Below are 21,579 nucleotides of genomic sequence, written 5' to 3' on the forward strand. Positions count from 1 at the left end.
CACCCCTCGTTAAATGCCGTTCTCCAGCAACTAACACATTTAACATAAAAGATCATTCCTAAAACGAAACTATATCATAAAATGTGCATAAAAATAATGGCCAGTACGGGTATCGAACCCGCGACCTTGGCGTTATTAGCACCACGCTCTAACCAACTGAGCTAACCGGCCGATGAGACTAAGATCGAGCATTTAGAGAATATCAATTGTCAACACTTGATAGAGCTACACTTGAAACGTTATCCCGAATTCAAGAAATTTATCGTAAAAACGTATTACAGTACAAATCCATTTACAGAAAAATACAAACAAATAGGGCTACATTTAATTTCAAACTTTGCAGATGCCTATAAACTGACCACCTGCTATCTATAACATTAGTTTGAAGTCATAATTAAAGCTGACCATGAATTGAGGTACTGAAGCACAATACAACATGAAAAAGCTTAATATCTCTATGTGTAATGCAGTGTAGGATTGAGAGACGTTCATCAAGTTGTTCATTATCTCCGTAGATGCAATTCATGCACCTCTTCTGGCATCATTAGGTGTTCCACTGGGTAATGAGCGTCATCACCTATGTCCTGGAAGACATACTCGTCACTGTCGCAGGCAGTGCTATCGACACCTCCCCGGCAGTCCCTGGTTTCCATCTGCTGTGTGTCTGCGCTGTCGCTGGTCTCACTTTCTGTGCTCTCGCTGGTGTCACTGCTGTCACTGGCCTCAGAGGTCTCACTGCTCTCACTGGAGTCAGTGTTAGCCTTTGGCACATTGCTGATATCACAACCTTCTCTGTCATCATGGTCCTCTCTGGGAATGGTCGCAATTTGACCATCTAACGGTTGGGAAATACTTTCCACCAAAAAGATGTCTCCATTGCTTGGTACTGTGGTGCCCTTCCGGTTGACTGTCATGGCAGTGGTTGTGTGAATGGAGGTGTGCAGTTGTTCTCCCTCCTCAACATTCTGATGATCTGGTTGACCTTTGACCTTGACACTGCCGTTGACCTTGGGGCTCAGAACTTGGATGACATTTGCAAACATCCGGATCCAACTCTGGACATGGACAAGATTATTCAATAAACTAAACTGTTATAAAAAACATGACTTCACAACAAAACAACGGTTAAAGCTCCTAGATATATGGGCATAAATCACATTCATTTATAAATGACAACTACGTGTCTCATGATGGCAAGCTTGTAAGCACAGGTCTGTTCTGTCATAATATCAATAGTCTTGTCTCACCTTGCGAATGTTCTCCTCACTGCCCAGGCTGTTGTCACTGGTTACACCCATCTCACGTGACGTGTTCTGCACCGACATTTACAGAAAGAAAAGACCTTTCACAATATTCCTGACATAAGAACACTAATCTTTCTTTAATGGGCAATGACTAATACATCAAATGATGACCCTGATGTTACATCATAGTTACACATTATATTATGTGGTCATGATAAGATGAACTACCAACAATGCATTTTATTTCTTAACACTTTATCTTTATCTTATTATCTTACTGTGTCTTGGAGTGATTGGCTCTGACTCTTTTCAGAACTCTGTTGGTGGGAAACAGACAAACAGCTGCTTTTACTGTAACACCACCACTGAGGGATTAGTAACGTTAATTGAATTTAAGAAAACAAAATATGCAACAAGACAAGAGCTTGTTTTGGTTGTTTTGTCAACATAATGTGTCTATGTAATTGTGTCTACTGATGCATCCACACCCACCTCATCATCAGAATTGGATTCCAATGATTCTGACTCTGACTCGGATTCTGAAGTCTGAAAAGAGAAACCCAGGTGTGACCTACGTGATAACAATGCAGAGGACCTCAACATGAACACATCTGCTGGGTTCTGAAAGGTGTCTTGGCTTTATCAAAGTAGACGTTTCTAACCTGGTTTTCAGATGTATCTTCTGATGTGTTTTCCTCAGAGCTCTGCAACACAAGAGCAGCAACAGAGATCCATTAAAATCGCAGACCCTAATAACCATGAAACAACAAACAAGAATACTTTACTCTCAAAACACTTCACACCCACCTGAAGTTCTGAAGTGTCACTTTGATCTGACGATTGTGAGCCAGACAAACTTTGGGTCTGAAAGACAAAAAAAAAACCCAGCCAGAAACAACAGTTCATTTTAATGACAACTCCGCCCGCCAACTTCAACAATCATCATGTTCATTTGGAATCTAAACATGCCCTATTGTGGCCCCAACAAGCTAACATCACCTACACAGTCTGATACATGGATGTACATAATGCAGAGAAGGCTAACCTCAAACGTTTACTAAACCTGAGGTTTGGCACAGGTATACATTACTGCAATTGTCAGCTTTTCTTGCTGAAATGGGGATGTGTAAGAGACGGAGGCAGACAGGTTGATTGCACTCAGGAGACGTGTGTCTGTGTGGAGATTTCAAGAGCCCACACCCAATGCCACAACCAAGTGCAATGGATTCTGATTGCATGTTGTGACAGTACTCACCGCATTTGATTCAGACACACATGGCTCCATGTCTACTCTGTGCAAAATCTGTTGAAAGACAATTTTAAGTTGGAGACAAACAGGGTGTGAGAACAGAAATAGAAAGCATACAAATCTTATGTACATTTGACAATTAATTTGTTGCTTTTTCTCTTCAACCTAGGAATGTTACTTACTGGGTTGGCAGAAACTGCTCCCACCAGACAGAGTATTACTGTGGTAATCTTCATTCTATGATAAACACAGATTTGATTTAAGTTTTACACATTTTACAATGTGTAAAACATGACTTAGTAGTAAATACAATGATCATAAACTTGATCAGAAAATGCATTTCAGACCAAACTCCCCACCACCCCACCACCACCAACACCTCCTCCACAGCAAACAGTCTGCATGTGATAAACATGCACTTAATTATGACCTCATCACAGAAAGTAACACATTCCATATCCCATTCTCAGATGTCAGACAAACATGCAACTTTGTACAAGTTATTTGGTCTTTTACCTTCCGCTCTGCTGTAACCAGATGCAGTAGACTGCTCAGCCAATGGTTCCTATGTGGCGTACAGAGGTAGGCTGCAGTGCTACGCTTTATCTCAGAAGTGTGGAGACTGGATGCTGAGACAATCACATTAGTGGATGTGGTGACTGTGGAAGCAGGCAGAGCTATATAACTAAGCATGAACACCAATTAACATTGTTGCATCATTTCCTCCCAGGCGACAATGCTCCGCCAAGCTGCATCGCCAGTCAACAGGGAAGGTGGGCTTGTTGGAGAGCCTGGACACACACACACACACACACACACACACACACACACACACACACACACACACACACACATGCACACATAATATACATGTGGACAGACATAGACATACATACACAGATGTGCACAAGATTGCTCACACCCACACACACAAGACACATGCATAAATGCACACAGGCTTGTGCACACACGCACACATGCACAAGACATTTACACACACTTGTACACTGGATTGCACACACCTACACACACAATATACCCAAACAAACATGGAAAAAAGCAAGTATGTACACAAATACACACACACACACAGTTGCAAACACACTTATTCACACAAGCTAGCACAGACACAGCCCTCCTCTCTCCCTCATACACACACACACACACACACACACACACACACACACACACATACGGATCCATCCATCCAAACAATCCCTCCTCCTCTCCATCCTCCCCCTCCCTGTCAAAAGTTAAATGTAATTTAGGAGTCTTAACTATAGGGTCTGTGGTGCCTTTAAAAAACATGTTCACCCACACCAGGAAGAAGGGAGGGTCAAATAAGAACACGGCTACATCCTGTCAAGGAGTTCCGCTTTACAAACCCCTGGGCCTTCATCAGATAAACTAACTCATGCTGAGATACTCTAAGGGTGCTACACCATCCTATTCGAAATTAAATTATACCACTGTCCAAAATTTCTGCAGGAATTATTTGAACTTATTCAACAGTAATGTAGAGTAATGGGTTCCCATGTATGTTTCTTTGTAAAGGCTTTTAGGACTCAACAGGAGTGTTGTCATATTCAGTGTCATTGAAACAACATTTTGAATACTTAATTTGTATTAATACAAAATGTGATTAAGTCATTTTAATAGATTAAGAACATAACAGCTCACTTATCATATGTTGCCTGAGTTACCTGCCTGTATGACCACCAACATATCCTCTCCTAGAAATCCATATCAATAGTTTCCTGGATATCCATATTTGGACAATTATTCTTTGGAATTCCGTGTTTTGACCTCACTCTAAGTCAGTTATTTCAGCTATGCCAACACAACGTGTAATTAGAGCAGCACCGCACCACACTGGTGCTGCATGGGAAACCACTGATCCCCCCAGTCATGGTATGGGTCTGGTCAGGAACGAGGAGGAGAGGAGGAGGAGAGGAGCAGACTCAGTATACAGCATTGTTGTCATTGAGCAATGTGTTTTCTCCCTCTAACGAATACTGGAGTTTCAATGTCTTCTATGTGGGGTGTAACAGTGTTGGTGGTTGAAGCAGATAACTCAAACTGATTGTGATTTAGGACTCTGTAATGTAGGAGTTAATGCAAATGTTTCGAACGTTGTGTAAAAAAAAAAACTAGAAACATTGTTTTGAAGCTTGATTGTTTGAAAGCCTATCCTCTAACAAGTGTCATCTACAAAGTATGACGGTACTACGTAAGATTGAAACTAATAGGAGGATGTTTGGAAGTGTGTTAAAACTGTGTGCATGTTTACAATGCTTCGAATGAGCTCTAAGCTATTTTGGGAGATGGGTTGCTTCTTGATTCTGTGTGTGTGTGCGTGTGTGTGTTTGGTAGAGACAGTATACAGTGTTTACGCTCATCTGACATAGATTTGACAAGCAACCTGTGGTAAACTGGAGATAGGGGGTCATCTAGTGGTGAAAGTATTTCACTACAACATTTGGTGACAACTTTGTGAGATATATATATCTGTTTCTATGAGATACTGTAGATAGAGGCCACCTAGTGGTGCAAATATGTCACTGCAACAGTTTACAATTCCCGAGTTATTTTTTATTCTGGACATCTGTGATAAGCTTACATTTTACTCTAACTAGAATGATGTATCCTACTGTGAGTTTGTTATGTCATACAATTTCTTAAAAAGGCCATCAAAAACCATAGAGGGATACTTGATCATTTGTCCATTGGTTCTTAGACTAGCATAACCTAACTTTATCAAGTTGCTGTTTTATACACCACGCTAGATATTTTTCATTACTACTAATACAATTATACAATAACATTCTCTTTCTGGTTATCTCTCTGTCTCTTTGTCTCTTTGTCTCTCTCGCTCTGTCTCCCTCTCTCTCTCTCTCTCTCTCTCTCTCTCTCTCTCTCTCTCTCTCTCTCTCTCTCTCTCTCTCTCTCTCTCTCTCTCTCTCTCTCTCTCTCTCTCTAACCCAATTTCCCATCCCTAGATGGCACATTGTACAGAGACCCTAGGACCTTTGTATGTGTGGCTGTCTTGGGTGAGAACAAACCTCTCCCCTGGTCCAGCGCTGGTTTGTGTCAGTGTGTGTTTGAACAATTCTTTACCCTCTTCTCAAAGCCAAACCAAGGTAATATCTTAGTTATTGTAGTATGTCTTTTTTGTGAAGGTCTTTAGTAAGAGTAGAAATTACTGTTATCACAATAGGACTTTTTGATTTATAGCAACATATTATAAAACTGGGCATTAATAATTTTACAATGATTGTACAATTGTGGGGAATCAGGTGGCTGAGCGGTGAGGGAATCGGGCTAGTAATCCGAAGGTTGCCAGTTCGATTCCCGGTCATGCCAACTGACGTTGTGTCCTTGGGCAAGGCACTTCACCCTACTTGCCTCGGGGGAATGTCCCTGTACTTACTGTAAGTCGCTCTGGATAAGAGCGTCTGCTAAATGACTAATTGTGTTTTGGAAGTTAAGTATTAATATCAACATACCGCAGAATGTGTTTGTTTAAGTAATGAAAAATTGTCTTGTTTTACAATGCATACCAAATCATGCACAATTGGATTTTCTCATTATTATTCTTTATTGACATGAGAATGATGGCTTCTTTAGAACTCACTAATTGAAGTATTTCTAACATTGCACAATATTTGAACATTACGCAGTCTCAATAACTTGTCAGTGATGTATTATATTTGACAGGACTGCTTTAAGAACCCCCACTCCCTTTTCTGGAGGCTTGGGGCTTCATGGGTTTATAGTCTCCCAGGGTTGATCCAGTAATGCCTGCATTGTAGCTCCCCCTGAGAGACAAAAAAAGTTTGTGGACTTTGTCGGTTCTTTTTCCAGTCTGGTGGGTTGTGGTGTTTGCTTTAGCCCTCACCCCCTCACCCCCTCACCCCGTCACCCGCTCCCCCAACTCAACCACTGTGAGAGGGGGCGCATCACGCTGCCCATCTCCGTGGCAACGGACCTGGGAGGCCTCTGTGTCATCACGGCTGTCTTGGCAGCATACAGACACACTGGGGGGAAAGGACGCCCCCCGCATGTTGTTTAAGAACAGTCAGGCTGCTGAGGGGCTGAGACGTCCTTGTACTGGATCGTCACTTCACTTGGACCCAAGATTTGAATGATATCTGTTTATCATTCATTTCTGTGGCTCCGGTCTTCTGTTGCAAGAATCATGCAATGCTCAGTGACAATATCCATACTTTAGGATTCCCTGAATTGCAGTTAAATCTAATTGGACCGACATAAATTCTCCTGTTGTAGGTATGGGGACCAGTTTGCTGTTCGTCTGCTTGTTGGCCTCAGCATTTGCAGTGTCTGTGAGTAGCACCTTCTTTCTCAGTAAACTCAATGTTTCAACATGCAACACCATTTACATCCAATCCTTCACTGTCCTCAAGGTCAAAGGCAAACCTCATGAAAAACACCAAGCTTCAGTCAAGTCCTCACACACAACGACTGAAAAGGTACAGTATGGAGCATTCAGGTTGTGTTAGGGTTAGGGAATTCCCACAGTCCTTTCCGTTAGGATAGGACCCCTTTGTCATGAAAGTAGACATTGTAAAGTGGCTCCTTCATCTAGCACCAAGTTGTCTTGGAATCCCATTGCGTTTACAGTAACACTCATACTTTACAACCTGGTCACTCAGGATGCTGTCTCTGAGGGGGCCAACAAGGGCCAGGTCCTTCCCACCAACATAAAGGCCAGCAGTCTAGAGCTGGAGGACGAGGAGCTGAGCTCCCAGGACAACGCTAACGCTGACAAGGAGGAGGAGGAGGAGAGGGAGGAAGGGGACGAGGAAGGCAAGAGAAGCACCCCAGTCCTTCTGAGCCAAGAGGAGCTGGTGGATCTCCTGCAGAAGGAGGCCAGGGAGGAGGTGGCGGCAGAGGACGTGGGGGAAGAGGAAGGAAAGGTAGAGATAGAATCTGCCGGGACTGTGGAGGAGGTCACTGCCAAGCAAGAGGAAGAGGTGGAGGGAGAGGTGGAGGTGGAGGGAGAGGTGGAGGTGGAGGGAGAGGTGGAGGTGGAGGGAGAGGTGGAGAAGGAAGGGGAGGATGAAGAAGGGGTCAGTGTGAAAGAGGTAGAGGTAAAGGGGGAGGAAGAGGAAGAGACTGACAAGAATGTGCAGGAGGAGGATAGTGAGGAAGAGGAGGAGGATAGTGAAGAGGAGGAAGCTGCTGATAAGCAAAAGGAGGAGGAGGAGGAGTCCTTGGCTGTGGATGGAGAGGGAGAGCAAGGGGCTGATGTGAAGGAAATAGGTAGCAGCACAGAGTCTGATATCCCCAATGACATGGACTACACAATGCCCCTGGAGACTCAGACCCCTGAAGGGAAACCCCTCGCTGATGACACTCGGCTCCTCTTGGAAGAGAAAACATTGGATGAAGTGAAGGCGTCGGAGCAAAAGGAGGAAGAGACTGCCACTAAGGAAGAAATCCCCACTACAATCGACGACTACGAGTCACAACAAGATGTTCAAAACACGGAAGCGTTGGAGGACGAGGAGGTGAGTGACGAAGAAAAACTCCCAGAGGAAAACAAAAACCCGGGCAAAGATTCCCAGGCTGTACCCCAGGAGAACAGCTCCACTCAGGAAGAGGACAGCCCAGAAGTTGACCAGGATTCTAAGAAGAGCGTGGAGCTGGATGGGAGTAGGGAGGAGGACAAGGAAAAGGAGAGCATCAGCCACACCAAAGGAAAGATAAGGAAGATGAAGAAGAATCTGAGGGTGAGGAAGCACCCTGCTCAGGGGGATGAGGCCAGCCAGGACGCTCAGAGGGATGAGGCCCAAGCAGGACAGACCAGCCAGGACTCCCAGAAGTCCGAAGGACAGGTGGAGCACAGCTTGCCCGCTGACAATGCTGTCAACAAGCCACAGAGGAAGAGGGCTGGGAAATGGGTAAATACGTACAGTATGCAGGGCATTAGTGTTAACAGTAACTGTCATAGTGTGACAAGGCCCATTCACAAATACAATTCATTAACATTTAAATTAATTGAAATTTTCAATGGCCAATTTAACTGTGACCAAGCAATATAAAACTGAAAATCCACATGAATGCACTTAGCTGTTCTTCATCATGGCTATACAGTGTGCTATGCCCTTCTTTTTCATGGTTATTTAATGTGTCTCCCTCTATGGTGTGTTGTTCAAAGGCTTCAGTGGGCATGAACCCAGTCCAAGTCAGGGCCAGGGTGGATCTCTACCCCAGGACCAGGCCCTCTCTATGGACCAGCATTCACAGAGGAGAAGCATCCTCTGGTAAGTGTCAATTCAGCGGTTAAATCTCTCTCTCACACACACTCATGCTCAAGCAGACACATTAGCTCTCTCTCTCTCTCTCTCTCTCTCTCTCTCTCTCTCTCTCTCTCTCTCTCTCTCTCTCTCTCTCTCTCTCTCTCTCACATACACACACACACACACACACACACATACACTCAATAAATAAATATATAAATATGCTGACTGGCCCGTTTTACTAACCCTCCCAGAATAATAGTGTCATTCATTTTCACGGTCACTACCAAAACACAACTGTGTCCAGCTTAAGGAGTCAATGAGAGAGATCATGTTGAATTCAGGCTCTGTACAAACTACTGCAGCTCTGGAATGTAGGGCTCTGGTGTACTGTGGATGTAGTGCTTGTGTTCCCTAGTCCCTACGGCCTCCAGCCAGGACAGGGAGGGCCATGATGAATACATGCAACAACAACTAAACATTATGGATGGACATGATAGTTAACACAGTAGCGTGAAATAGCTTTGCTGATAGGTTTGGGTTCTATCAAAATCAGGTTATTTACTGTACGTTACATACATATATGTATCTTCTGGGTCTGAGGAGAACCTACATTCCTGTTCTATTTGTGTTCCCCTCAGACCCCTGTGATACCTTCCACTGCAAGCGTGGGAAGACTTGCAAGCTGGGCGAGGACAACAAGCCCACTTGTGTGTGCCAGCAGCCCTCCGCCTGTCCTCACAGCAAGTCGGACGTTGACCATGTGAGTGCAATGTCTTTGGAGGGCTCCACAAGTTGTGGATGGAAGGTTGGAAGGAAACCATGGAAGAAAAAATATGGAGTGTAGAATTTAGCTACAATACCAATTGCTTTTTAATGCAATGTATACATTTGTTGTAGGTTTGTGGATCTGATAACACCACTTATGATACCTCATGCGACCTGTTTGCTACTAAGTGCAACCTGGAGGGAACCAGGAGGGGCCATAGGCTCCACTTGGACTACACCGGGCCCTGCAAACGTAAGATGGCCACCATCCCAACCACCATGCCAATCATCTGCCAGTCTCCTAGAAGTAGCGACAGAAAATGGGTCGAACTGAAACAAATTCACACTGTATTTTCTACCACTTATTTTCCTATCATCACTGTGTTTATCTCTCTCTCTCTAAATCCCCCCCTCTCTTCCTCTGTCTCTCAGTCATAGCCCCATGTCTGAGCTCAGAGTTGGTCCAGTTTCCTCTGCGTATGAGGGACTGGCTGAAGAACGTACTGTTGCAACTCTACGAACACGACAGCAAGACTCCTGGGTTCCTCACTTCTAAACAGCGCTTCAGAGTAAGAATGAAACACTTGATGGATAACTGTTTGACTGTAAACCTTCTAACATCCCTAAAGTTGATCTAAATATGAAAAGAATCATTCATAAAATGACCATATCCCAAAACCCCTCAGGTGAGGAAGATCTTTGAGAGCGAGAGACGTCTCCACGCCGGAGACCATCCCATAGAGCTGCTTGCTCAAGACTTTGAGAAGAACTACAACATGTACATATACCCTGTCCACTGGCAGTTTGCCCAAATGGACCAGCACCCAGCAGACAGGTATTCAGACATCAGGAAGGTATCGAATGGTTGATAGAAACTAACAAGCAGTTAATGTTCATGAAACAAGAATGTACAGTTTATGAAACCAAGCATGGATATAATACTCAGGTCAGTTATCCATCACACTGGGACACAAATTCAGCATTGATTCCCATTGCTGACTTGTATATATTTCATATGTAAGCTTTATGTAATATGATCATTAGAAACTCCAGGTGAGCATTCAGACCCATACATGCATCCCCCCCTCCCCCTTCCGCTTATCTCCCCTTCCTTCCCCCTTCTGGTGCCCTCATCCTTCCCCTCTATGTCAACCTGGTGCGCCCTCATCCTTCCCCTCTATGTCAACCTGGTGCGCCCTCATCCTTCCCCCCTATGTCAACCTGGTGCGCCCTCATCCTTCCCCTCTATGTCAACCTGGTGCGCCCTCATCCTTCCCCCCTATGTCAACCTGGTGCGCCCTCATCCTTCCCCTCTATGTCAACCTGGTGCGCCCTCATCCTTCCCCTCTATGTCAACCTGGTGCGCCCTCATCCTTCCCTCCTATGTCAACCTGGTGCGCCCTCATCCTTCCCCTCTATGTCAACCTGGTGCGCCCTCATCCTTCCCCCCTATGTCAACCTGGTGCGCCCTCATCCTTCCCCTCTATGTCAACCTGGTGCGCCCTCATCCTTCCCCCCTATGTCAACCTGGTGCGCCCTCATCCTTCTCCTCTATGTCAACCTGGTGCGCCCTCATCCTTCCCTCCTATGTCAACCTGGTGCGCCCTCATCCTTCCCCTCTATGTCAACCTGGTGCGCCCTCATCCTTCTCCTCTATGTCAACCTGGTGCGCCCTCATCCTTCCCTCCTATGTCAACCTGGTGCGCCCTCATCCTTCCCCCTATGTCAACCTGGTGCGCCCTCATCCTTCCCTCCTATGTCAACCTGGTGCGCCCTCATCCTTCCCCCCTATGTCAACCTGGTGCGCCCTCATCCTTCCCCTCTATGTCAACCTGGTGCGCCCTCATCCTTCCCCTCTATGTCAACCTGGTGCGCCCTCATCCTTCCCCCCTATGTCAACCTGGTGCGCCCTCATCCTTCCCCTCTATGTCAACCCTCCCAGGCTCCTGTCCCACACGGAGCTGGCCCCTCTCAGGGTCCCCCTCGTTCCCATGGAGCACTGCACCTCCCTGTTCTTCCAGGAGTGTGACGTCGACAAGGACAAGCAGGTGTCCTTCAGGGAGTGGGCTCACTGCTTTGGCATCAAGAACGGTGAGGAAGTGATTTCTCTAACCGTTCAGTTTGGATGCCATTTTGGTTTCTACTTTGGCTGATGTGTGGTGAGGTTGTGTTGTTGGCCCTCTGGGGTTAGTGTTAGACCAGGTAGTTGGTCTGGGTTGTATGGTCAGAGACCTTAATTGACATATTGTCCTATTTTTGTCCCAACAGAGGATATGGACGTCAACCTGCTTTTCTGAGCTTCTTCTCTGTACCTAATCAACTGTCTTTATGACAGAGCAAGCAGAGACAACACACCATTACCTGAACAGGAGAGGTTGGCTGAGTCAGTCACAGTGTGCCCTGAACAAGTATAGATAACTAGAACAAAACAGAAATGATCATCTCTGTGTCTTGGCCATTCTTCCTGGTAAATGGAAGATGATATTTTGTGTTACTTTGACTGTGCCTTAAAACAGACAAAGGCAGACCATTTGGGTCTTTACATGTGTTTATATTCTGTGATATGTAGATGCATCCGGTAGAATTTCTGTGTGTTAGCTGATAAGAAGGAAATTATATTTTAACCTTGAATAATAATAGTGTTTTGATCGCATTCCTAAAGGGACAAAGTTTACAATCTCTCCTTCATAGCTGACTGAGAAAACCATATGATATACTGTGTCATCAATGTCTTACCAGTTTTACTGTTGTGCTGAATCTTAAAAATACATATATATATTTTGGAATATATTAAAATACTGTTGGTCATAAGCCACATACAAGCATGACATTTCTCTATGAAACAAAACAAAATTGAGTTTGAAGAAGTTATTTATTTCCATGAAAAGAAGTACTGAGTGTTGAATGCTGTACATGTTAATTGTGTTTCACTTCTTTCTGTTGTCTTCTTTAACAATTCTAATAAAATCTTTTTTTGACCTCGACACATTTCTCATTCCCTAAATGTACCTCTCACAATGAACACCACACATGACAGTAAAAATGACCTTCCCGCTCTGTAGATAATGAAAGCATGAGCTTTCATTATCTACATTATCATTATCTTATTGAGGACATCAGACTCTAAAGCTGGGGTTAACCCAACTAGGTCATGATCCACACATCCTCCAGAAATACATCCTAATTGTGAGCTTTGGTCTTTTACATGGTCAAGAGGGTGAGAATGACTAACATGTTGAGATCAGCTTTGGAGCTTGACTCTGATTGGACTGTGAACAGTTGGACAGATGGAGGGAGTCCTCTTTAAAAGCACATTGTCTCCACTTCATCACTCAAACACACTTCATCAACAGAATAAGATCAAACTTTGATAAGTCTTGCTTTGTATTGCTTGCCTTGTTTACATCTCTTTGTAGAAGAGAACATCATGTTATGCTTTCTTTGGATCATGTTTCCAATCTTTGCACTACTGGTAAGAATGAAAAACATGTCCAGACTTGTCCTACAACACTGTAGATCCATTGGGATGCCTCTCATGTTTCTTCTCCTGGTGTTTCAGGTGGACGCTGGAGGAGCGGGGTCGGGCAGCGCAGAGGCAAAGGTACGCACACTGCTGCTACCTTTTCAATATGTACGATTCTTCTCAGGATATGTACAGTGGCTTCCTGTCTTTATGTGTACCGTTTACTGTTTCTGGAACGTTCTACAGGCTGGTGGCGGCAATGGGAAGGCTGGCGGAGGGGTGAAAGGAGGAGTGATGGGTAATGTTGCCAACCAGGGGGCTATGAATGGTGTCATGATGAACGGGCAACCCTTTCTAGCCCAGGTTTGTACTGTTAGGGACCTTGTATACTCAACATGCACTATTGGGTACCTTACATACTGATGAAGTCAACATCACACATAAACACATGGCGTGCTTCTTCCGTGATGCATATGTTTTTTTTTTACATAGGTCATCCCAGTTGGTGGGTCATTCTTGATTCAACAGCCGGGTGCTCCTATTGGTCAGGCTGCTGTACCTCAGTTGGTCTCCATTGGACCATTCCGGCAGTTTGGAGCACTTCCCGTAGGGCAGGCTGGAGCAGCCAATGGGGTGCCACAGCTACAGGGACAGCTGCCTCAGCTACCCAATGGGGTCAGTGTGTTTTATCGGCCCAGCATTACATACATACCAAACTGGGAACCATTGAAAATGTAAAAATAATATAGGATCATAATGATAAAAAAAATTGTAAGCAAACCTTATTGCATGAACAACAATTTAAAAAGTATCATGTGGGTTGAATGAACCTGTGTTGGCAGGCAGTACCACTGTATGCCATACTGCCCCAGCCCAATGCCATGGGAGGTCCCCAGGCTCCAGTGTTCATCCCTGCTCAAGTACAGGTATCCTCACCTGAACGGATTGATACATATTGCAGACTTTAAGATGTCATTTAAGGTCACCCAACATTCCGATTTAAATAGGGGCCTTGTCTGGGAACTGAACAGACATGCCATACTGTTATGGAGCCCTTATCACTCATCTCTCCCCTCTCCAGATGATCCCGGTGGGAGGGGGGAACATGCAGCAGCCAGGAGCAGCGCCCAGGGGAGCTGCCAAAGTCAAGGTAACCCCAAACACCAGTGCATCACTCAGTCTCCTTCCTCTGAGGTCGCTTGAAAAAACCCTAAATAAACCGTCATTCCGTGATGGTAGGTCTAACAAGCATGTTATGTTACTAACAAGACACTGGGGAGCAACGTGTACCAATGATAATGGCACTGATGGTGTGTTTCCTGCTTCTGTGTGTTGACAGAGGTGGCTAGTTGGAGGTGAGGTGGAAGAGTCTTCAGGGACAGGTACTACTATGGAAGTCAAGCAGACCTCTTGAAACATCTACATTTATCATTACTGATGTGGTTCTTTGTTTAACTGATTGGACCATATCTGTGTTGGTAACCTATTTTGATTAAATCATTTTTCTGTAAAGTCAATGGATTTAAATAAATGATTAAAGAGGAATTGATGAAAACGATTTTGTGCTTACTTTGTTAGCACTTTTATATGCTTGAATATAAGTTGAGACGTTATCCTTGGTGATGCTGGGAGTGAAGAAAGTCATCTCCTCTTTCTATCTTTGTTGTGTCTGTCTCACATTCACACCCAGCTGCACACACAGTGGTGGTATGTCATGGGAAAAGTCTCAAAAACATCATATTCATCTTTGCTGATGTTTCAAAACCATAATGAATCAATCTCAAGTCACAGTGTACAATTAAACAGGCTGCATGACAGTCTATAATCAAGGTAAACCCCCAGACTACCACAGGTACTGGTTACCTGGAACACACCAACCCGACACAATCTAATCATTGCATTGCACCATATGCATCCGACCACACTAGAGCAGAGTCATGGCCCAGATAACATCCGGTGGAAAAAGTCTGCTGTACAACCACCCCTCCCTCCCTCCCTCCCTCCCTCCCTCCCTCCCTCCCTCCCTCCCTCCCTCCCTCCCTCCCTCCCTCCCTCCCTCTCTCTCTCTCTGTGTCTCTGTCTCTCTGTCTCTCTGTGTCTCTGTCTCTCTGTGTCTCTGTCTCTCTATCTCTGTCCCTCTCTCACTCACAGGGGGCACTATCGGAGGTTAAGCCAAGTGGTCAATACTTTCGGCACCTAACCCGTCTCTGATGGGATGCTGGTGCACCCTGTATAAGCCTCCTGTAGAGGAGCATGCAGCCAATTTGCAGTTGAGAATAATTCATGGGGCCATCACATGGTCTATGGGGGGAGTTTTAATTGTATCTATTGGAGGACCCAGGTACACAGCACAGGAGAGGAGGAGACCATGGCTCCAGAATTATTTACTTTGGCAGCAAAGTTGGCAATATGGAAGACACGGAAGAGTAGCTCTCGGGAATATGGCTACTTGATGCATAGGTAGTCTTGCTGGGGCTGGTCATGGCAAGGTTACGCATTGAGTTTTCTATTGTAAGCTGGTTGGAAAGATGGAATGTTATTGCTTTGTAGATGGAGAGGGGTGTTCTGTGCCTAATGAATGGGGAGGGGGCTTCAGTGCTTAATTTGTAACCAATGGGTTATTTTTGTTTTTGTTTATCATCATTATGCGTAAATAGGTTGTGCTACATGTCCAATGTGGTGTAACTATCCAATAAAGATGAAAACAACCTTAGCTCTCTCTGTTTCTCTCTGTCTCCATCTCTGTTTTGATCTCTGTCGGTCTCTCTCTCCCTCTATCTCTCTCTGTCTTTCTCTTTCCCTCATGGTCTTCTTGTCTGTGGCTGTCCACTCAAAGTCCCTGTCTCTCTCTCTGCCTTGTCCCCACATACTGTACACTATATGCAATCCTGAAACAGGCTACCAAAACACTCCCCATCTCATGACCCTGTGGCTGCAACCCACCAGCTGCAGGATGTTGTGGCACTCAGGCAGCTGACAGCCCTGACACACCCCAAACGCAGCAGTAGTATTGAAGAGAGGGGAACCTCTGCTAGGAGTTCAATGGGATTTGTAAAGATTTTTTTTTTACAAGACCAGTCTATTACTTATGAATCTTTTGAGTTCTATTACAGTGAAACTCAGATTATCTGGAGGACCCCATCCAGTCCCTCATAGTCTGCTTGTCTGTGGCTGTCCACTCAAAGTCCCTGTTAGTGTCTCATTTTTCCTTATACCACAACAGGTTACCACTTTACCTTAAGAGGTTTCACAATCTACTAAGACAGCTGTCTTTTCACCTGACTCAGAACATCTGTTTTTGACTGGTCACTGTCCGGCTGTTGTCTTTCAGCATGTCCGGAACAATGGCAAATTTCTCCATTGCAGTGTTGAAGTCATTCAAGGCAAAACCACAAGCTTTTGAACATTGTTGAGTGTTTAAACGCTTTTGTCAAATGGTAACAACATGGTCACTTTTGTAATTCTGACTTGCAGGTGACAAATATGAGTAATTATGACTGTTTACTAATTTCTAATTGGCCACTGTGTGAGGTTTAACGCCAATAAAAAGCAGCAGTATGCTCAGTGTTCGTATCACTGGGCGACGGAAAACCTGGCAAAGCAGACATCTTGAGAAGAACCGATATATACATCAAAGGTCTATGTTCATCAATTAATCACATCCGGCAGGCTCATTTATAATCTAAAACTGTAAGGTGTATGATCTATTGTCCCTTTGTAGTTCCTTTGCCCATTCTGTGTGTTCGTAAATACTTGTTTTATTTTTCAGCCGTGACCAAAATGAAGCTTACTCTCCTGGCTGTCTTCATCGCTGCCTTCTTCCAGGTGAGTCGACCTGAAACAGTAGATGGTCAGACATCAAGGTAAAACAAACAAGTTGCACATCGTAAATTACTTTTTGTCTCCTCTTCATCCCCTCATTAGGCCAACGAAGGCAAGGTAAGAAACATAATGGAATATTGTTTATCTTAATGCTTAAAACAAGAAAACAGGATCCCTGACTTTGATTCTCTCTACCGTTCAGAAACTACGTCTTCTGGCTGGTGTTAATGGAGGGGTTCTGACAGGGGTGAACCCTGGGCTGGTGGTAGGGGGGGTGAACCCTGGGCTGGTGGTAGGGGGGGTGAACCCTGCTCTCCTTGGAGGGGCTGGCTTTCTTGGGCAGCCCCAGTTTGGCCAGGTCAGTCCCAGTTCTCACCCCTTCCAGAGGTTCTCTCGTCCAGGTTCATATTAAACTTTGTGCTTGATGAATTTAGTCAATCTGGCTACCTTATTTTAGCTTGGATTTTGAGACTGCAGAAGCAGGTATTCTTCTTCTTCAAACTAGAGAGAAGTGTCAATGATCCACCTGTTTCTTCCCACCCTCCTCTCTCCATCCAGATGGTCCCTGGGTTCGGGTTCCTGCAACCCCAAGCCTTCCCTGCTGGACCCTTCGGTCTCCCCAATGCTGGTCTGCAGCCTCAGCAGTTCCCTGGGCAATACCAGTATCCAGGCCTGCCAGCAAACGGGGTACAAATTAAAAAATCCCTTTGTTACTGTCTTTCAATTCAGAATATATATTTTGAATTTTTGGTATATTTTGGTGGCGTTACTGTTAGTGTTGTAATTGGGGGAAAATATCCCAGAGATTTGACGTTGTCATGTGTCTCTTTGCTTCTGGTAGCTGCCTTACCCAGGCTTCCCTCAGATGGCAGGAATGATGCCCCCACAACAGCAAGTCATGGTACAGTCCATTTTACAATACTAATATCTGTTAGTATTGTAAAACTAGTACTCAGTGCCTCATGTAAATAATTACTAATGTCATTAGAAATATCAGCACAGACTTTGTACAAATCCACATAATTACTGGCAGTAAAGTATTTATTGTGATGAAATTGACATTGTACATGTCTCTATTTGCTGACTAGGGAGGACCAGGAAATGCTGGGAATGGCATGCAGCAACAAGGGCCTCCACAGTCTGACCCTGTCAAAAGATTCAAGGTACCTACCAGCTGTGTGTGACTGGGTTTACCTACCAGCTGTGTGTGTGACTGGGTTTACCTACCAGCTGTGTGTGTGACTGGGTTTACCTACCAGCTGTGTGTGTGACTGGGTTTACCTACCAGCTGTGTGTGTGACTGGGTTTACCTACCAGCTGTGTGTGTGACTGGGTTTGCTTTCTCACACAGTATTGTGTCTGTGTGTGTATTTGTGTGAAAATGACACTAATAATCGCTATTGTCACATTTCAGCGTTTCCTCATGAGAAAGGCTCAGGCCTCTGAGACCAATCCTGATTCCCAGGTAACAATCACATTTAACCAACCGATGAATGAAATGTAATGTATCAGATATAAATATCATATTGGACCTTCAACTATCTCTCCCTGCTTCCTAGACCCAGACACAGGCTCCCACTTCAGCTGCTGCTGAGAGAGCAGCCACCTCAGCTGTCTGTAAAGACCACGATCACGTTTAAACTTGACAGACAACCTGAGGAATCATATACTAAGACTAACAACATGTCTTTGTTAATGGTGCAGGTCTTACACAGTTTGTAGGGATAGAATATTGTTTCACAGTTTTTACAGTTATTATTATATCTGTTTTCTGATCTGGCTTTACAACTGTTGTGTCTGATTATGAAATTAGTGCCTACAGTGCAGTTTGACAATGTTCTTATGGTTTCTTGATAATTCAATAAATGATTACCAGCCTTATTCAATTTGTTGTAATGTCATTTTTGTACTGTAACGGCTTGTGAGAGCCCCAATCTCAGATTGAAACGGACATTTAATCTGGTCATTTATCCCCCTCCAGTGGTGTAATGAAGTAAGAGCATTTTGCTAAATGCTTCAGAATGTACCTGGACAATAAAACAACAGATGTAGACTACTACTCATTGTTACAGTTTTTCACTTGTTTATTTGACAATATTAATGTAATATGTAACATAACTTTTAACTAACAATTATTATGTTTTTTTGCACATATTTATAAACCAAACGCAAACAATTTAAAATTACTGTTATTATTATTATCTCAAAAAACCTACAGCCAACAACAGCAAAACCGTATTTCTAATGTTAAACTTGTCGATTATTCATTGATCCTTCAACATTTTTCAAGACATGACACTTTATTAGACAATGTCCAGTCTTGAGATCAGGGATGACACCATGTCCATAATGACACAGTATTTCTGCACCGTGACTGTCTGAGTCTAATGTGGTTGTCTTTAAGTGCTCCTGCGTCATGGTGGCCGCGTGTGTCTGGGTCTCCATGGCTCAGCTTGTTGATGCAGGGAGGGTATAAAAGGAGAGAGATGCAATGAAAGGAGGAAAGTTGAAAGACTGGAAAACACTTGAAAAAGGTAAAGTGAACATTTCAAACAGGACAAAGTTGATATTGACAAAAATGTTTCATGTTTTTGTATTGAAAGGCCTTGAAACAACTCTGCTTTCTACTTCAGGACCATGACGTGTCAGTTGGCTGCTGTGTTGGTCTGCCTTTTTTCTTTGACTTTTTCCATTCCAGTAAGTGATTCCATAATATGTCTGCAAAGACACTTTGTCTGCCATGTTTACTTCACATTGGAGACAGGTAAATGTAAATGCTAAAGAAAAACGTGTGTAAACATTTTTGCTTTTAAAGGTGCAAATTGGAATTCTTGGGAGTAACAGCAATGAGGTATAGTACATATTCAGATGACAAATTCACTGCAAAAACAATTCTTCTGATTCCCACATCGATACTGGGTCAGTCATGTTTCAAGCTTTTCTGGTTTTCAGATTTTGCGGCTGAACGGGCTGACACTGACCAACCTGGGCTTTGGTCAAGCACAAGTACAAGTACTGAGAGGACCTTTTTTGTATTTCAATCATAATGCAAAAAATGCTTCAAAATAAACTAGATCAATAGCAGTCAGTGTCATTGACACACTGCTACTTATCTATTTGACATGAAGACTAACATGTTATGAATGCATTTGACTTGGGTATCTCTCACCTGAAACTCCCCTGACCTTCACCCCCACTTCCACAGGCCTCTCCCTTCCTGCCCCAGTACGTGCTCCAGCAGCAGGCAGAGTTGGCTCGCACCCCCCAGTTGGTGAACTTTAATCCCCAGCTGACAGGCCCCTTCGGGCCGATGGGCCCCCCGATGTTGTTCCCTGCCCAGGGGAACCAGCTTACTCCCCAAATATTCCCAAACGCCCAGCAGGAGCCGCAGCCCGGGACTCCCCAGGACCCAAACAGCCCCCACCAGACACACAACACACAACAGGTCTGCAACATCAAAGACTGTTCACTTTTACACTCAGGTGTTGAAGATAAGGTTGTGTTAGCTTTGCTACCTGCTAACCTTCAATATTAATGAGGTATCATGCCATTTCAAATATATGTTTCAGTTTAATCTCTCTTTCCTTGTGTTCAGCAGATGGTTCCCCAGTACTACCCATCCTTCGCCTACCCTCAGCCACCCAGAGTCCAGGTAGGTAGAATCCTACTCTACCTCCATCTTCGTCAGGATCCCTGTTTGGTGGTGATGTAGCATCAGCTAGTTTCCTGAGGTCCAGAGCGCGCTGTATACAACACTGACAGAACCAACACATCTTGAATAATGTAGTAATGATCAAAAGTCCAATACTAACCATGTACAATTTTGGTACCTCTAACATATTTAGTGTTCAGTCCATACTTAATGAATTTTAATTCTCCATTCAGATGGCAATCTAACTCTCAGCTCTCCACAGGGCTACCCCTACTACCAATACACACCCTATGGTTACCCTCAGATGAGGAACTCCCCATCGGTCATGCAACCAACCATCAACAATGGTCAGGGCCAGCAGAACCCGGAGAAGACCACCCAGAACCCACAGCTCCCCCTGCAGGTAAGGATGAAGTTTCATTGACTTGAGCATTTCCTGTCTCTGTCATGTCTAAAAGTAATTTTCCATGCACCTCAATCTGTGGTACTCGGATCATGGACAGTTTAGAGCTAATTGAGGTAGTTTGTCATTTTTCTTGTCTTGTCTTTTTCTCATGACGACAGCAAGCAATCAAACCACCGGGGCAAGGAGAAAGGGTGAGGATACCATCATAAAACATTCTAACAGCTTCTAAATAGAGAGAGAGGTTTCTGGGAAGATGTTGAGTTTGTGTTGTCGTCATTAGACATGGCCCAAGGACAGACCGACGGAGACCTCCCCCCTGCCCCCTGATCACCGTGGAGACACAGCCGACCCCGGCATTGATGAGGTGTGACCCCTGACCCCTGACCTTTAACCCAAAAATAAAATAGCATAAAGTTGCACAGTGCTTAAAAGTTGCATCATTGTTCCAATGTAGTACCTTGATTGTTTGTTCTGAATATGTTTACAGGGCCGGCCCAACTTCCCCTTCATATTTGAGCCCTAGACCACAGTGGGCACCAAGAGCCATCAAGGTAAACTGACGCCGTAACATGTTTTTACCGAGGATCAATATATGATATCCTCAATCTAGGTTTGTCCTAGTATCATGTTAATGGTCATATTTCAACTGATAACTTTGTTTTTGCTTTTCATTTCCAGCATAATCTTCGCATCACTGTCATTGATGTAAATG

General features: G+C 44.3%; 5 protein-coding genes and 1 non-coding gene across 7 annotated transcripts; 4 read left to right on the forward strand and 2 right to left on the reverse strand.

Moving 5' to 3' along the window:
* Window positions 1-97: 97 nt before the first annotated feature.
* Window positions 98-171, reverse strand: trnai-aau (transfer RNA isoleucine (anticodon AAU)). Its single transcript has one exon. It is a non-coding gene; the product is annotated as a tRNA-Ile (tRNA).
* Window positions 172-319: 148 nt separating this feature from the next.
* On the reverse strand, window positions 320-3,136 carry scpp1 (secretory calcium-binding phosphoprotein 1). The gene is made up of 9 exons (XM_062477367.1): window positions 3,010-3,136; window positions 2,676-2,730; window positions 2,500-2,547; window positions 2,052-2,108; window positions 1,907-1,948; window positions 1,737-1,790; window positions 1,523-1,561; window positions 1,248-1,313; window positions 320-1,055 (listed from the first exon to the last, which is right to left on the reverse strand). The coding sequence occupies exons 2-9, from the start codon at window positions 2,727-2,729 to the stop codon at window positions 504-506; spliced, it is 912 nt and encodes a 303-aa protein (XP_062333351.1). The 5' UTR covers window position 2,730; window positions 3,010-3,136; the 3' UTR covers window positions 320-503.
* Window positions 3,137-5,508: 2,372 nt separating this feature from the next.
* On the forward strand, window positions 5,509-12,508 carry sparcl1 (SPARC-like 1). The gene is made up of 11 exons (XM_062477322.1): window positions 5,509-5,633; window positions 6,781-6,836; window positions 6,918-6,983; window positions 7,167-8,417; window positions 8,675-8,780; window positions 9,398-9,519; window positions 9,657-9,777; window positions 9,957-10,093; window positions 10,211-10,359; window positions 11,467-11,615; window positions 11,793-12,508. Exons 2-11 carry the CDS (start codon window positions 6,783-6,785, stop codon window positions 11,819-11,821), a joined length of 2,184 nt encoding a protein of 727 aa, XP_062333306.1. The 5' UTR covers window positions 5,509-5,633; window positions 6,781-6,782; the 3' UTR covers window positions 11,822-12,508.
* A 363-nt stretch (window positions 12,509-12,871) lies between these two features.
* LOC134033290 (uncharacterized) lies at window positions 12,872-14,536 on the forward strand. The gene is made up of 7 exons (XM_062477390.1): window positions 12,872-12,996; window positions 13,084-13,125; window positions 13,234-13,350; window positions 13,480-13,662; window positions 13,830-13,913; window positions 14,069-14,137; window positions 14,327-14,536. Exons 1-7 carry the CDS (start codon window positions 12,952-12,954, stop codon window positions 14,399-14,401), a joined length of 615 nt encoding a protein of 204 aa, XP_062333374.1. The 5' UTR covers window positions 12,872-12,951; the 3' UTR covers window positions 14,402-14,536.
* A 2,023-nt stretch (window positions 14,537-16,559) lies between these two features.
* scpp9 (secretory calcium-binding phosphoprotein 9) lies at window positions 16,560-18,695 on the forward strand. Its single transcript, XM_062477391.1, has 9 exons — window positions 16,560-16,624; window positions 16,757-16,812; window positions 16,912-16,926; window positions 17,012-17,167; window positions 17,368-17,496; window positions 17,651-17,710; window positions 17,898-17,972; window positions 18,224-18,274; window positions 18,369-18,695. Exons 2-9 carry the CDS (start codon window positions 16,768-16,770, stop codon window positions 18,447-18,449), a joined length of 612 nt encoding a protein of 203 aa, XP_062333375.1. The 5' UTR covers window positions 16,560-16,624; window positions 16,757-16,767; the 3' UTR covers window positions 18,450-18,695.
* A 607-nt stretch (window positions 18,696-19,302) lies between these two features.
* On the forward strand, window positions 19,303-21,517 carry odam (odontogenic, ameloblast associated). 2 transcript variants are annotated; one of them, XM_062477377.1, is made up of 10 exons: window positions 19,303-19,343; window positions 19,443-19,506; window positions 19,625-19,660; window positions 19,762-19,821; window positions 20,015-20,254; window positions 20,405-20,461; window positions 20,724-20,864; window positions 21,026-21,058; window positions 21,148-21,231; window positions 21,355-21,517. In XM_062477377.1, exons 2-10 carry the CDS (start codon window positions 19,447-19,449, stop codon window positions 21,388-21,390), a joined length of 747 nt encoding a protein of 248 aa, XP_062333361.1. In that variant the 5' UTR covers window positions 19,303-19,343; window positions 19,443-19,446; the 3' UTR covers window positions 21,391-21,517. The 2 variants fall into 2 exon arrangements, with proteins under 2 accessions (XP_062333361.1, XP_062333362.1); XM_062477378.1 differs by having other exon boundaries at window positions 20,408-20,461; window positions 21,355-21,447.
* Window positions 21,518-21,579: the final 62 nt, after the last annotated feature.

The sequence above is a fragment of the Osmerus eperlanus genome, chromosome 14, assembly GCF_963692335.1.
Source record: "Osmerus eperlanus chromosome 14, fOsmEpe2.1, whole genome shotgun sequence".
Classification (NCBI taxonomy): domain Eukaryota; kingdom Metazoa; phylum Chordata; class Actinopteri; order Osmeriformes; family Osmeridae; genus Osmerus; species Osmerus eperlanus.

Bases quoted from the DNA above. Each gene is read 5' to 3' on its own strand.
- scpp1 (XM_062477367.1), bottom strand. From the start codon at position 2,729: ATGAAGATTACCACAGTAATACTCTGTCTGGTGGGAGCAGTTTCTGCC. The intron at 1,562-1,736 runs GTGGGTGTGGAT...TCCCACCAACAG, and splicing joins AATCCAATTCTGATGATGAG to AGTTCTGAAAAGAGTCAGAG. The intron at 1,056-1,247 runs GTGAGACAAGAC...GTCCATGTCCAG, and splicing joins GTGAGGAGAACATTCGCAAG to AGTTGGATCCGGATGTTTGC.
- sparcl1 (XM_062477322.1), top strand. From the start codon at position 6,783: ATGGGGACCAGTTTGCTGTTCGTCTGCTTGTTGGCCTCAGCATTTGCA. The intron at 8,781-9,397 runs GTAAGTGTCAAT...TGTTCCCCTCAG, and splicing joins CAGAGGAGAAGCATCCTCTG to ACCCCTGTGATACCTTCCAC. The intron at 9,520-9,656 runs GTGAGTGCAATG...CATTTGTTGTAG, and splicing joins GCAAGTCGGACGTTGACCAT to GTTTGTGGATCTGATAACAC.
- LOC134033290 (XM_062477390.1), top strand. From the start codon at position 12,952: ATGTTATGCTTTCTTTGGATCATGTTTCCAATCTTTGCACTACTG. The intron at 13,126-13,233 runs GTACGCACACTG...AACGTTCTACAG, and splicing joins CGGGCAGCGCAGAGGCAAAG to GCTGGTGGCGGCAATGGGAA. The intron at 13,351-13,479 runs GTTTGTACTGTT...TTTTTTACATAG, and splicing joins GGCAACCCTTTCTAGCCCAG to GTCATCCCAGTTGGTGGGTC.
- scpp9 (XM_062477391.1), top strand. From the start codon at position 16,768: ATGAAGCTTACTCTCCTGGCTGTCTTCATCGCTGCCTTCTTCCAG. The intron at 17,168-17,367 runs GTCAGTCCCAGT...CTCTCCATCCAG, and splicing joins GGCAGCCCCAGTTTGGCCAG to ATGGTCCCTGGGTTCGGGTT. The intron at 17,497-17,650 runs GTACAAATTAAA...TGCTTCTGGTAG, and splicing joins CAGGCCTGCCAGCAAACGGG to CTGCCTTACCCAGGCTTCCC.
- odam (XM_062477377.1), top strand. From the start codon at position 19,447: ATGACGTGTCAGTTGGCTGCTGTGTTGGTCTGCCTTTTTTCTTTGACT. The intron at 19,822-20,014 runs GTACTGAGAGGA...CCACTTCCACAG, and splicing joins TTGGTCAAGCACAAGTACAA to GCCTCTCCCTTCCTGCCCCA. The intron at 20,462-20,723 runs GTAGGTAGAATC...AGCTCTCCACAG, and splicing joins CTCAGCCACCCAGAGTCCAG to GGCTACCCCTACTACCAATA.